The sequence below is a fragment of the Morus notabilis genome, unplaced genomic scaffold (genome assembly GCF_000414095.1).
Source record: "Morus notabilis unplaced genomic scaffold, ASM41409v2 Scaffold1445, whole genome shotgun sequence".
NCBI lineage: Eukaryota > Viridiplantae > Streptophyta > Magnoliopsida > Rosales > Moraceae > Morus > Morus notabilis.
In genome coordinates, this window is record NW_010362731.1 from 35,571 (window position 1) to 51,355 (window position 15,785).

At 33.2% G+C, this 15,785-nt stretch overlaps 1 protein-coding gene across 2 annotated transcripts; it reads right to left on the reverse strand.

The window, feature by feature from the left end:
• Nucleotides 1-9,076: 9,076 nt before the first annotated feature.
• LOC21393918 (purine permease 21) lies at nt 9,077-10,784 on the reverse strand. Of its 2 annotated transcripts, none has more exons than XM_010102672.2 (2): nt 10,742-10,784; nt 9,077-10,238 (listed from the first exon to the last, which is right to left on the reverse strand). In XM_010102672.2, the coding sequence occupies exons 1-2, from the start codon at nt 10,782-10,784 to the stop codon at nt 9,088-9,090; spliced, it is 1,194 nt and encodes a 397-aa protein (XP_010100974.2). In that variant the 3' UTR covers nt 9,077-9,087. The 2 variants fall into 2 exon arrangements, with proteins under 2 accessions (XP_010100974.2, XP_024024353.1); XM_024168585.1 differs by having other exon boundaries at nt 10,730-10,784.
• Nucleotides 10,785-15,785: the final 5,001 nt, after the last annotated feature.

Below are 15,785 nucleotides of genomic sequence, written 5' to 3' on the forward strand. Positions count from 1 at the left end.
AGCCAAAAAAGGAAAATTAAGATTTCATTTTCAAAGATGAGAACCTGTGGTCAACAATCACGAAACGATCATGTTTTATATACTATGAAAACGAAGGGGTTGTTCTTTTGCATTTTTGAGTTGGTATTCTTGAGTAAAGATCTTAAGTTGAGTTTGAGTTATAATTTGAGTTGAAATTGTAACTTGAGTTTGTGTTTTGTTGTGTATATTTGAGTTATGGTTTGAGATAAAAATCTTTTTGAGTTTGCATTTGAGTAAGTCAAAACTTGAATTTGTATTTATATAGTATTTTAATAAAAATTCAATGGTGATGAAAAATTATAATAGGGTATATGGGTGGGGTTGTATTCGTCTTTTCGTTGTCAACGCATAGAAAAAAAATCATCTCAATTAGGATTAAAATGAAAAAGTTATAGCATTTTTAATAATAGAAAAAATATTGTTCATTAATTTGAGTTCGAGTTTCTGAACTCGAGTTGAAGGGAAAACTTGAACTCGAGTTTTATTCCCAAACTCGAGTTCAAACTTAAAAGAACATGAATTTGAATAAAGTTGTAACTCGAGTTACCTTTTTTTGAGTTTTTAAGGCTGCCGAACACATCCGAAATGTATGATAAGTTGGCTGGACCAAGGTCAATTCCAGTGGCTATTATAATATGACAATTTTTCCATCAATGTAATAAAACATGGTGGTGATCAATAGCTGATTTTGGATTGTGGCTAAAAATATAAAGAGCTTTCTATGGTGGGTGTTGATAGTGAATCGAACTAGATAAGTCCAAGATCTCTACTAGTGCTGGAACTTTGGCCGGGCCCCCCGCGACCGCCCGAAAAAAATGAGTTTTTGCCTTAGCCCGACCCGCTCGAAAAATTCAGGCCGCCCGCCCGAGCCTGAATTTCACCTTGAACGGGCCGCGGACATGTATTAGGCCGCCCGAGCCCGGCCGGGCTGCCCGAGCCCGCTTGAGTAGCCTGAATTTTTTAAATTTTTTTTTTTAATATTAAGTTATTTTGTGTTAAAATTTATATATATAAATTACAATTTGAAGTTTGAAATGAACACACGAACTATATAAAAAAATTATTTCTTTATTAATTTTAAAATTTGTAATTCATGACTGCCTCGTTAAAAACCTTAACAAGAAAAACCCAATTGGGATAAAAACTTGGCAAGGAAAAAAGAGTGCAATCATTTTGTGACGAATTACAAATTTTACAAACTTACAAAGTTATACAATTACAAATACAATATCAAAGATAAATACATATTTACAAATTACAAATTTACAATTTAATTTGAAGCTAAAGATTCGTCAAAATTAAATGTTAATCGATTAAATTCATCATTTCATTCTTGGCTTGCCGGCGAAATTGTATCTTGTAGACGTCGATCGGCCCGATCTCAATTCTTAATGCAAACCAAGGCTTCAACAATATCCCTTTGTAATGCATTCCGGCGTTCCTCAAGTATTCTTCACGTGTTTGGTGGAGTTCGGATCCGCCGGATTGGCTAAGCTTTTGAAGACACCTTTCAGAGTGTCTTCTCAAGTGTGTGGTGCCGTGAATAGTGTCACCTTGTAATTTAGATAAACAATATTTAAACTGAGCTATATGTTTAGTGTTACCTTCATTGTCAATCTCATCAATTATGTCGAAGTGATCCCAAACTGTCGAGGTGCGCTTGCATTTCCTCGTAGAGGTTGCAACACTTGCAAACGTAGTCACACTGGCACTCACCGCTTCTCCACGCCCACCACCATTGCGACCACGATCTCCAGTACGTCCACCGGGGCTCGGATTAGTAGATTCATGCGTAACAAATTAATTAGTGGGAAATTGCCCTTCTTCCATGTTGTGTTGGGCATTAACGGGAATACCACTATAACCAAAAGGATCCATTATAAAAAAAAAATAAGAGCGATTTGAGAGAGAGAGCTTTAGGATAATGTGATAGTTTTTGAAAAAATTTTGAAAGAGATTTGAGAGATCGAGAAAGATTAAGAGAAGTTGAGAGAGATTGAGAGAAATTGAGAGGGATTGAGAGAGTTTGAGTGAGAAAAATGTGTGGAGGATGGGGAGTATTTATAGGGAAATTTTTGAGTTAAAAAATTGATTTTTTTTTTTCAAAAAAAATCAATGTGCAACGGCTAGTTAGGTTCGGCGGGTCAGGTTTGGGCGGGTTTCGGGCGTATTCGGGCAGCAACGGGCAAAAAAGTAGCCGTTGGATGGGTTTTCGGGTAACTCGGGCTTTCGGACAAAATTCGGGTTTTCAGGCTTATTTTCGGGTCAGACACAACGGTCGGATTTTTGAACGTTTTTTCGGGCAGTTCAGGCTTCGAGCAGGTCGGGCAGTCGGGCATGGCCGGAAAAATTCAAAAAAAACTCCGGCGGACGGCGGTCGACAACACCTACACGGCGGCGGGCTCCGGCGTGGTCTCAAAATTCAGGCTGCCCGAGCCCAAATTTCCACCTTGGACGGGCCGGCATATGGGCCTGCCCGCCCGAGCCTGAAAAAATTCGGGCTTCGGGCAGCCCGCCGGCCCGAAGTTCCATCACTAATCTCTACGAGATCATAAGGATATGACCGAGAAGAAGTATTTATTTAAAATTCAAATATGGATAAGAATAGTGACATTAAATTTTGGCTAATTTACACGATAAATTCGAGATAAGAGGTTACAAGATCGCCCAAGAGATAAGAATTACAATTAGTAGATATAATCACATTAGGAATAAAATTCAAATTTAGATATGTTAGTATTAACCGACTCAGGCGTTTGTCTGTCTCATTCACCGAGAAAATCAGTTCAGTAATCGCCTCAGATAATTACCTTATAAGGCGAGTTTTCACTGTAAATAGTAGAGATGTGGTGCATGTTTTGGTGCCTTGTGTTTTAGCAAGTCCTATTATTAGGATATAAAAGATAGAAAATTCCTTAACTAATACTTTTGTGATTGGGGTAAGTTTGAGTCATTATTCTTGTGTTGACATGATTTCATATTAATCATAGAATTGGGATCTATCGCCATGCCTACGCACCGAATTGCATTGGGTAAGCATTACAAGTGGCTCAAGATAGAGTGCAACCCACTTGTCCTGATCTTTGATCGCCACTGACCACCAGCCCAAAGCGCTGTGCCCCGCACAGGCGAGCGAGCCTCAACCTCGCCGTGCATTTCCTACCGCCCTGATCAGTCCAAGCACTGTTTAGGCCAATGCACGACCATTTTTTGCGACACTTCTTGTTACTTGGGTGGTGACTTTCTTACCTTTTTGAAAATCTTTGAATAATTTTATTCGGTGGTACTTCAGTAATTTGTGTTGGATCCATTTATAAAAATGGTGGTTTTATTCCCATCTTATTTTTTACTCTCCACACTCTGTGCTAACTAAATACCTCCTTAATTTTTAGATGATTAAATTTACTTTTTAAACACCCCAATTATTCCCAAATTACCCTTAACTAATTTTATACTATTATTATTTCTTGATCATTTTACTTTTATTTTAATATTATCGTTTATCTCTCTCTACAAGAAGCGGTTTTTTTTTTTTTTTTTTTTTTTTTTTTTTTTAAGTTCAATGAGGGATTCATTGCAGCTCTATTAGAATCAATCAAATCAAATTAGGAGATGCGCCACTCAGACCTTCTTCCAACCAAATTGATTGCCTACATCATTGAACCCCTAAGCTGCTAACTGATAAGGAATTTTATATTTATAAATTCTAAAAAAATATTAATGTGACAACAGAAAAGAAAAAAGAAAAAGAGTGACATAATTTGTCTTAAGAAAAGAAAATGATTAGAAAAAAAGATATAAAGGTGATATGAAAAAAAATTAAAAAAACCCATTGTCACAACAAGCAACAAAGAAAATTTATCATATCTCAATATAATTTTGTAGAATAATCATTAAAAGGTGGAAATTAGAATTTTGTTATAAATATCAATATAGCAATAGTTTATAATTTGGGGATACTGTGGGAAGAATATAAAAGTTCTCTATCATTAATTTCTTTTATTTTAATAAAATTTAGTTACATAATTTCGTATACTAAAATGTGGATTCCTCTATTCTCTTTGGGTTTGATGGCCTCGATTTGCTTGGTTTCAACTTGGGCTTTAAGCCTGTCCTCTTCCTTCAAATGATAGACTCCAGCTGGATGGGACCTACAGTGCTTTCAGTAGCACTCGGCCTGCTCCATGTGTAGGCTTTCTCGACTAACTCATTCAGGTACTCAATTGCTTCGTCTGATGCATGAAGGTGGTCGTGCGCGTCAGGCTCATGCAATCATTCAACTTCCTCTGTTGAACTTCCTCGTGCTTGGTCATTGTGAACAAGTTTTGAAGTGCTATTTTGAACTATGAGTGCAAAGACAGATGAGTCGGACAAGATCACTAGGGGTTTCTAGCTGGATATCGAGCGAATCTTCCTAGTTCGTCTCTATACTAATGCATAAACCTATGCGTATTTTCTTTTTTTTTTTGACAAAATTAGCTCCGTAATTAACTATGTGGCTATCATGAATATTTGTCACTAAATGGTGCTCCTAGAAAAGATTGGTGGGGCAAGTCCTCCTTAAAAACCATACTCCTTAGACAGAACAACATTTTCAGAAAAGACTAGTGGCATTAGGCTTCCTTGATCCAAACTCTTAAACAGAACTCTCCAAGAGCATACTTTTCCACATAACTACACAATTATTCTCAAAATTAATTTTGGAAGAATTTAAATTTTATTGAATGTGTTATGAAATGGAATCTAAAATTAATGAAACTATTCTTAGAGTCAAAAGTACCAAATTATGAAACCTAAATTAGGTATTCTAAATTAGTCAAACTAATCAAACCTGATCATAATTCTAAGAATTAATTAAAAGTATACAAGTAAAATAAAATAAGTAATTAAAGAAAATCAACGCTTAAGGAGACAAATTAATGATAAAAAAAGAAAATACCAAAAAGGAAATATAATAAAATCTTAATCTAAAAAAAACAAGAGTCAAATCAAGTAATTCCAAAAACTAAAAAGGGAAAGATCTAGAATTATACTATAAAAATAAGATTAGAAAATAAACCAAAAAAAAAAAAAACAACGAAGATATTTTTTTTAATAAAAGATATGGAAACCGACAACTATCAAAGAGAGAGAAATGTATGTTAAGGAAACTAAACAAACTAATAGACAAAAGTATTAAAAAAATGAAAACGGAAACGGACAACAGCTTAACTAATAAAACAAAGTTTTTTTTTTTTTTCCTCCTTATATAAACCAAATGAAGAGAATGAAAGAAACAAAAGCCAATTGCACTCCAAATTTAATAAGCTAAACTCTAAAGGAGAACTTTTGAATACACACTCACGACACAAACACAGAAATCAAGATAAAGGAAAGAAAAGGAAACAGAGGACAAAACGGAAGAAATATGATTAAATGAAAGATAAAATATGCTTACCTCTTCGGCTCAAAACCTACGGAAGAAATATAATTAAAGATCAACCAAGGGAAACGACACCAAAGATTAAAACGACAACACGTAATCAAATGACAAGAAAGCGAAACCAACGGTAAATTATGGACCGCACTAAGCACTAAATGGCAACATGGTGAAGGATGAAGAAGCAAATAAATAGCACTTGAATAATGGCAAATGAGAAAACAATTACAAACACAAGATTAAAAAAATATAAGAAATGACAAGCATATTGAATAAAGGAATAAAAACAAGAAAGGACAAAAATTTGAAAGAAGCGACAGCAGGCCAAATGAACCATGGTTTCAAGACCGGACGTTTAGGAGGTGTTTTTTTTACACCGACGTTGGGTGACTGGATCCTTTCAGAGATTTGATCTTAGCAATGGGGGGCTTCCTTTGGCAAGGGTGATACCGTCTTCGAAAGTTGGCGATGGTGAATCATTCGTTACTATTTAATGGTCTCTTTTCGGAGGCTTTGCTGCTTGACTCTCAAAGTCTTCTTCCTTCCCCCGTGGTCTTCTCGCCGACTGCGTCGTTGTTGGAGGCTTGCGGCAACAATGCTTTGGATTTTCTTTTTGCTTTGCTTTGTGCTTTGGAATGTAATAAAGGTATGGCGATGTTGTTCTCACCACGTTTTATTTGTTTTTTATTGTAATAACGGAGGTGGTTTTCCCACCTCCGGTGTTGGCTATGTCTCCCGCTCGGTTGAGTGTTTCTCCGACGGTGTGGATTATTTGGTCAAGTTAGAATATTATTTGTGTCGTGATACTGATGTCCCCTCTGAGTCGGGGTTGGTGTTTTGTCCCTCCAGTACTCGGAAGCTTATTTTGATGGGAAGAGTTTTTTTAAATAGAGCCTTAGATGTGCTTGATCTTAGTGTGCCAAAGTTATCTCTCGTTCTCGAGCCTCATGTGTACGTCCATCTCTCTATCTAGTCATTAGCCTTGTATTATGCTTTTTGTTTATCTATTTTTGTTTGAATATAAGTATTTTTTTTTTAAGAAAAAACACTGCTTCAAGACCAAAAATATGAAATGAATACAAATTGAATAAAAAAGAAAAAAATAATAAAGGAAAACCATCTGCAGAAATAATAATTGCCAGGGTATACGTAGGGGTAGCAATTCGTGTTGCCGTATCGTGTTCGTGTCGTGTTGACCCCCTCAGTTGACACGGTAAGACTTGACACAAACACGACCCAATTATTATTCATGTCAAAATACAAAACTCAAACACGATCTATATATTGGCATGTTGACACAACATGACATGACTAACTCATTTATTAAACATGTCATAATAGTGTCGTGTCCACCTGTTTTTAATAACCCGCTTATAAAATGAGTGACAATAAAGTCGTGTCAACCTATTTCTCAACTTGTTTTTTTTTTAAATATATATATATATATATATGCAAACATAGGTAGCAAACAGGTTGTAATTGTGTTGCGTATTCGTGTTACTTAAATATGACACGTTTAATAAATGAGTTACGGCAGGTCAACCTGAAAACGATACACAATTTAATCGTGTTTCATGGGTTCGACTTGATTTTGACCCAAACCTATTTATGATAATTTCGTGTAGATTTCGAGTCGTATCGTCGCATCGCTACCTGAATTGTCAACTCTAAGCATACGATAACCAAATGAGAACGATGACAAAATGATACGGCAACAAAATTTAAAACAAGAACAATAGAGAAGCGATGAGAAAAAGAACAATTATATTATTAAAAAAAGAGCAAAATGTAAAAGAAGAAAGGAATGGAACAAAAGAGTTGGAAGAAAAATACCATCAAATACTATTTCTACTATATATAAAAGAGTAGAAACATATGCTTACTGTGTGTTTGGGTAGTCCAAAACGCACCGTTTGAATTATCAAAAGTGTTTTTTTTTTTTTTTTATTTCTTTTTTTCTTTTTTTTTTTTTTTTCTTACTTCTTTCCTTTCTTTCTTTTCTTCTCTTTTACTAATTTTTTTAACCTTTTTTCTTTTTTTGCTTGCATTACTTTTTTTTTTCTTTTTTTTTCTCCATCTGCTATAGTTTGTTAGCCTAAACACTTAAATATTTATTTCTTTTTAACTTCATCATTTTTTACTTTCTACTTTTTTTTCCTTTTTCACTTCTTTATTTTTTCTTCTATTTCCTTTTGGCTTCATTATTTATTTAGTATAGTCTCTTACCTCCAATACTCTCTTATCGTTTTTATTCCTCTTTCATTTCTCTACATTTGAACTTTATCACTCTCTTATATATTTCTAAAACATCCATTCTCAACAATCCTCACTGAATTAATCTCTTTACTTATGATCATGACTTCAATCATAATTAGTTGTGTATCGAATTATTTTATCGTTTCACTATTTATTACTTCCATGAGTATTAAGTTTTTTGTGTTTGTGGGTATGTGTCTCTATGCTTTTAAATTTCTTTGAACCGAAAAACTAAATCAAAAATTTTATTTGGTTAATGAAATATACAGTTTTAACTGCGTAGTTAATAACTATCTATTTTCAGAATGAAACTAACAGAATAATGATATATAATAGTTTTAAAATGATAAAGTAATAAAAAAACAAGTTTTGAAAAAAGAAAAGAATATGAAACGAAAAGTTAAAATTTGTAACCAGGCTAATTTTTTTTTCCTTTTTATAGATCTATTTGATTTTTTAATATTTAATCCCTTACAAACTATAACCCACTATACTTTATTTCTGCTACATTGATTTAAAAATAATGAACTTATTATTAAAGACTATGTGTAAATAACCTTTTTTTTGTTAAATTTTTAAGTAAATTTTTTCTTATATTCATTATACATGTTATTAAAACATCAATTACAATTTAATACGTGCAAATAACCCGTAAGGCATACTATTCACCCTTCATCGTTTAATATGCACCGTTTAATATTTTTCCCCTCATTTTTTTCTTACTTTCATTTTTCGCTCATTTTTTAAATCTTTTTCATTTCTTTCTAATTCCATTCTTTACCTTTATTTTATTTCTATCTATTTTAACTTTCTTCTTTCATTCTTTTTTAACTTCATTTATCTACGAATATCTCGTACGATCGAGTTTTACCTTTCTTTCTTTCTGCTTTTTTTTTTTTTTTTTGGCACCACTTGTCTATGAGAGTCACTTGTACTAATATTCTCTTAATTTTTCTTTTTTTGTTCATCTTTTACTTTCCTTCTCTCTTAGATTTCCTAAACCTCAAATCTAAACTTTCTCAACAGAATAATCTCCTTGCTTTTTTTTATTATCTTATAATTTAGAATGTTTCATCAATTTAATCATATAAGATTTTCACTTAGACTATTATTTTTGTATACACTTTTTAAATTTCTTAGTAAGTTTTTTTTATATTTTCGCTATTAAAATTTTAATTACAACTTAATATGTGCATTAAGCTAAATTAGTATTGAAAAAGAGAATACAATACACAATAAACGACAACAAAGTTGAAGGGACATAAAGTGAAGGCCAATGAAAGTTACACAAACCATATCATTTCATTGACTTAAGACCGCAATGTTCTAAGAATATAACTATCCTTATTGGGAAAAAGAGAAATCCAATTGCACTGGGGAAGTTTATAGATTCAAATGTTGATCTCTCTTTCTCTATGGAGCGAAGCTGTAGATTCTCTCATCACATTTTGGCTCTCTTTCTTGGAACTATAATCATCAAGGTAGTTCTGATAAATATATGAAATGAAGCCCCAAATAGCCAAGAACATTGCCATAACCTTTATCCCGCTCATCTTCTCATGGAAGAAAAACACTGCAAAGATCGGGACAATAGGCAAACCCAAAGCGCTCATGACGTTGGAGAAGAGTGAAGACACCTCAAGAATCAAGCCCACAGCTCCAATGCCATAAAGCTGCCATGTCACGGCTGTCCATGCTAGTGTCATGACATACGACACCTTCCCAAGCCCGAACAAGTTCATCTCCTCATCCAAACCCTTCCACTCCCCGCTTGCGAAAAGCCCTACAAGAATTGCCAAGCTAGCAACAAGTGATTCGCCCACTATGACATCCGTGATCACTGAAAAACACTCCCTCTTCAGGACTCTATTAAAGAATAATTGTGTCAACGAGAGCACCAATCCAAACGCTGCTGATGCACCGACGGTGCAAATGAAACCGATCACATACTTTGCTCTCGAGATATTGGGAGTATCCTCGGCTCTCGATTGATATACGAGGACCAGGGAATTTATGATGTAAAAAGTGAACTTTTGAGAGTTGAGAAAGAAGGAGAAGAAAGCATTGAAGGCTAATTGAGATGCACATATAAGTGAGTAAGTGGACACAGGAAGGTACATTATCCCCATAGAGTACAAATAGCATTCTGCAGCTATAATTAGGCCAAGAACAGTATAAATTGATGCAAGGATTAAAGTAGAAGGTGGTTTTGTACTCATCATATTAGTGCTACCTTCAGAAATTATATTAGCGTTACTTTCTGATATAGCATTTTTATTCTTTTTTGCTGAGAACAAATAGTAGGGAAGCAGGACTGGAAAGCCCACAAGCTGAACGAGTGTTCCCATCCATTTGCTATTTCCGCCTTTTTCATAATACAATCTCCCCAACAGCGTTGCTACTGACTGACCGGCAAGAACAAACACCGCGTAGATACCGATTCGAATCCACCTGATAAGTTTTCTTCTTGGCTGAGGAATACTTGACTGGTTGGTTGAACCATTTGTATGGCCATGACGGTTTTCTTCATTAGCTTCCCGAGCTGGTGAAAAGATTTAAATCTTAGGACTTTTGGTAAAACATGGGAAAAAAAAAAAAAAAAGAGTTTGCTTCTATATAGTACAGATTCTTAAAAATGACTTCTTAGAAAGGTTATTAATTTGACTTTTGGTACCATCTATACGTGTAGAAAACAGTAATTTTGTAACAATTTTTGTTCTACCATAGAGAAAAGATTACTTTCAGATTTTGTTTTCTTCTCATAGAATTGGTTCATAAGAGGACTTGGAGAAATCAGTGAAGTGATGCTATATTGTAACTATCATGAGTATACTATTATTGACTGATACTTTTTAATGATATTTATTACAAATGAGCTGGAAAAAGTAACATGGAGAGACTTAAAATTAGACAAAAATAAATTCTAACTTCCCCAGTTCATATTCCTTTCACATTAATTACTTGCCTTTGAAGTTGGTAAGTGAATAAAAGAAGATGGAAAACAGAGGTCAAAACCCAATTGACAAAATGAACAAACCGACTTACCAGTAACGCTGAGTTGCAGTTCTTGAAGTTGAGCTTCACCCATGTCAAGTGATGAAGAGTGAGAATAAGATAAGACGCCGCTCATATTCATTTTCTATGGCTTAAAACACCTCTATTAGTATAATATGGGCCTATTAAGATACTGTTCATTTCACCAATTCGAGTTTAGAATTTTATTTTTACTAAAGTAAAAAACTCTCAGAAACAGTTACATCTAACCTTTTTGTTACTGTAAAAAGTTTTCACCTAAAATCACATCTCAACTCAAATTAAAAATTTGAATCAGCGAACTAAACGGGTCCTAAATCTCATTACTTTTCTTAATAAAAGAAAAAAATCTTCGTTACAGTTAAAAAAAAGAAAGAAAAAAAATTGTTGTTTTAACCGTCAAATTGATGTCAAATTTTATTAATTTAATTAGAGTGTGTTTATTTACACAATTCAAATCATGACTTAAATTGTGTATGTAAAAAAATATTAATAAAAATATTAAATTTAAATTTACGTAAAAAAATACCATAATAATATTACTTAAGTCATAAAATGAACATAGCGTTATCAAACACTTTTAAATTTTGTCTACCACTAAAATTTATTTTCATTCTTTATTGCAAAATCTTTAAAAAAGAAAAATCTCACTGATGGAGGAACAGAAAATCTGATGGGACTAATAGAAATGATTCCCCTGTTTTTAAGAAAGTATAGGACTTGAATCTTCAGTTAAAAATCAGTTGTCTCAAACCATGTCCTACCAATACTTTTGGGACATGTCATCGAGAAATTTAAGAGACGTTTAATAAAAAGATTCATATTATAATTTAAATTATAATTTATAATTTATTATATTATTTTTTTTATAAAAAATATACATAAATTAAAAATAATTTTAATCTCATAATTTTAATTTATAAATTAAATCTTTCCTAAAGAGTTGCGCTTATGGCTGACGTTTGGAGAAATTAAAAGTGATTTTTTTTTTTTTTTTGGAGATCGTTGGAGTTTCAGGCTCAAGGAAGATGAGATGTGGTCTATTAGTCTAGGTTGCAGAAGGTCCAGGTTCAATGAATCTACTTGTCATTACCACACAGATGATGGTCGTTTTTCTCCTTTGTATGACTTGCGGTGAAATAATTAGTTTCAAATTAAAAAAAAAAAGTTCAATCAGATTAACAAAAGACATTCTGGATAAGAAAAGAGAAAACAAAGAAAGGATGAGAAAATTATCAAAAAAAGAAAGGAAGAGAAAAGAAACAATAAAAATGGAAAGAGAAAACAAAAAAAATAAAGCAGAGGAAGGTTGGAGTTAGCGTTGGGGTAGACGGAAATGTGAAGCGCAAGTCTTTAAAGTTTTCGGATGACGTGTATTAAAATTACTGGTTGGACGTAGTTTGGGACAGCCAATTTTGGACAGAAGATCAAGTCCACAAGTACGCAACTTCTTTTTTTTTTGTTTTTTTTTTAGGTCTTTGTCGTAATGCCGTAATGCCAAAATTACGGAGATATTTACGTTTCCTACCACAAAAAATACTTGACATGATATGCCAGAGGAAAAATCACAAAATTTTTTGCCACCTGGTAGGTCAAATGTTAGATTAAGAGACGTTTAATTTATAAATTTAAAATTATTATTCTTATTTTATGTGTATTTTTTATGAGAAAAAAATATTATAAAAAATTATAAATTATGATTTAAAATTATAAATAAATAAAAAAAACAAATGTCTCTTACAAAACTGAATGCCCTCAAACTAAACTTAAGGCGTGTTCACCACTAAAACAAGCAATATTAGTCAATGGCTTCTTAAAATAGTAGACTATGGATAAAAAAATAATATGAAAAATTATAAAAAGTAATTTAGCAGATTCCTCACTAGCATTCACCACGTTCTCCTTCAGTGAACTGTGCTCACAACCAGAAAAATTCTCTTCGGAGTCGACTAAATTCATCTCAAATACTTTTTTGACTATATATGTCAATAAATAATATTTAATATCTTATTCTAAAATGTTTTTAGGAAACATTTTATCTACAATTTTTCTAAATAAATTTCTTCATGTGTACTACTAAATAATTTTTTAATTAATTCGCCCCATTAAGAATTTTTCTCCCTTTTAATGTTGCTCTATTGATATTTTTCTACTGGATTTAATCATTAAGAAAATAATAAAAAAAACATAAACTATAAATTTTTTTAAAAAAAAGGACTTCCATATCAAAAAAAAAAATTTGAGTACGCACGCATGGAGCGCGTGTTTACAACTAGTTTTATTAAAATATGTTGTAATCGTAATTTTCAGATTCGTATTTTCAACATTCATTATTATATTGATAAATTGATTCATTTCTCCTCATTAAAGAAGATTAAACTAGAATAATACATGTTTTTTTTTTAAAAAGGCAATAGCATAACTTCATTCAAAATTCATTAAAGGGCTAAGATATAAGACAAAACTAGAGTCAAGAACCGGGAATTACTCACATGATTAAACAATACAAACGCACCTATTGCCCAATAACAGAGAAAACTCCTCCAACTAGTGGCACTATAACAATGTTCGACCACTTTAAAACGACTCTAGATGAACCACATCTCACTCCAGCAGATAGGGACACCATCTTTATTACAACACAAATAAAACATAAAACATAAAAACAAGAAAAACTCTATAAAGATCTCAAGAAATCAAGCCCCTCAAAGTCGGAGGTATGTGAAACACAGTAGGAGTGGCACCAGAGAAAAACTCCTAAAACAGCGACAAAAACACTGGAGACATGGCAATGCGTAGAACCCACGTGCCGTCGCCAATGAGCGGCGACTGCCACACGCTCTGGACCACCTTCCTTGTCTCCCTTCCAAGATCTAATTCCCGGAGTTTCAATGGAATCTCACGGCGAACGCGTCCTACATCTAAGGTAGAAGATCAGAAATTACTTCCCTTTGAACAACTCTATTTTGGTGACTATACATATTTTTGTTTGTACGAACCAGACGCCGGTGACCTCTGCAATCTTTTCGATAAACTTTAGAGGCCGGCAGCTCGACGAATAGCCAAACCACCGATCCCAAAAAACTCCTCCTCTAAGCTTGTTACAAAGTGCCTCTCTCTAGCTTTCTCTCTATAGAACTCTCTAGGGTTTTTTTAATAACATTTTTTTTTTCATTCAAAAGAACATATCACAGAAAAACAAAACAAAATTAAAAAGAAAAAAAAAAGTTACAAACGACAAAATGTGCATAAGATCAAATCTGAAAGAGAAATGGATGGGGGTAGCTCATGGGGGTTGGACTTGTAAGGCAGGGCGGCACTCAGGCACGGCAGCGGAGGCTGGAAGCACGGCGGGGTGACGCAAGGCGAAACCCAACAACTGGTGAATTAGAGAGTGATGGGAGAAGACAATAAAGTCAGCGAGGAGATAACGTGAATATTTTTGGGTATTTGAATAAATGTTTAAGGATATTTTTGGTATTATGAAAAATTCATTAAACCCCAAAATCCGATTTAACCGTGAATCCAAAAGTAGAAGCTTCCGTTGTTTCTGCTTTTAGTTGTAGCTTTAGAGAAAATTGTTATAGAATTGTTCGTTTTCCCACTTTGACCAAACACACATTTGACTTAAAATTGTTCCGGAATGGATTTTGGTTGCCATCTATTTGTTGTTTTCGCCTTTGTCATAATACAATCTTGCAAATGTCGCTACTGAGTCGTTGCAGAGGACAAATACTGTGTAGATAGGCACCCTTTTCGGTCTCTGGATTGGCAATGATTGGTCGGAAACATTTACTTCGCAGCTTCTCAACTGGTAAGAAAGAAGATAGAAATATACAACCATCAACACTAGTTGGTAAAGAAAAAAAAAAAAAGAAATGGCTTTTTCAGTGCAGATTGTAGGCCTTAGTTCTGCATGGTGCATAAAAACTCATGTTTTGTAAAAGAATGCTATTAGATGTCTGTTTGGTTCATAAATTTCACGTGATATCAGAGTCATATTTATTAGAGAGATTATAATACGTCTTTCAATTTAGATCATACATTTTTTAAACTGTTTATAACACATTTGAAGACAATTTTGGACAGCAAAACTGCTGCAGCGTGTACGGAATGCGCTGCAGCATGTACGGAATACGCTGCAACAGGTTAGACAGCACCAAACAGGTGCAATCTGTGCACATCATGCACATCATTATTGAGCTACTAGAAGAAAAATCTCATTGAATCATTTGTCATGCACATCATGAAGTATGCATATTGTCCTTAATTTTTTAAATATTTTTATTTAAGAGTAGATTGGTAGTAAACCGAGTTATGCACATTTTAAAGAAGCTAATTTATAGTGAAATTCTCCTCTCTCTCGAGAAAGTTTTGAGTTGTCAAAGCCTATAATATTTAAGGCTAACTACTCTAATTTCGTGTGTTATTTATTTTTATTCTTCTGTTTTCATCTTGTTAATTACTGTAAACATGTGAGTTGATACGTGGTGAGATGATTGTGAGAGTTTATTTGTTGACGATGGAATCTGATCGTCAATTAAATTTAGTTAAATTTGTGTACTTTTTTATTGTAAGACAACTTAAAATTGTGTCTACCACTAAAATTTATTTTTATACTGTATGATAAAACCTTTTAGAGACCTCCAATAGATTGACATACTGGTAGGGTCAATTTTTTTATCATTAAATCTAATTAAAATTATATTAAATTAAAAAATTTTACATAACAGATAATTTCTTATACATATTTAACAGTTGAAAAAAGAAACTATCAATAATTTATTTTTTTTAATCTTATCAAAACAAAATCTCTTTCTTTTTATCAAAAAAAAAATCTCACTGACTGGAGTATAGAGATTTGATGGGTGGGGCCAATGTAAATGATTAACTCGTTTGAAAATAGGATTAAGTACTATGAAATGGTTTCTTACTTTTTGGATTTTAATGCATAAATTAACTACTACCATTACGAATTATAAATATGTGTGTGTGTGGATGTATAATAATACCTACTACCACTGACAAAGCATTTAAGCCCCATATATATATATAT

Bases quoted from the DNA above. Each gene is read 5' to 3' on its own strand.
- LOC21393918 (XM_024168585.1), bottom strand. From the start codon at position 10,784: ATGGGTGAAGCTCAACTTCAAGAACTGCAACTCAGCGTTACTGGTAAG. The intron at 10,239-10,729 runs GTTCATTTTGTC...TCTTTTCACCAG, and splicing joins CGTTACTGGTAAGTCGGTTT to CTCGGGAAGCTAATGAAGAA.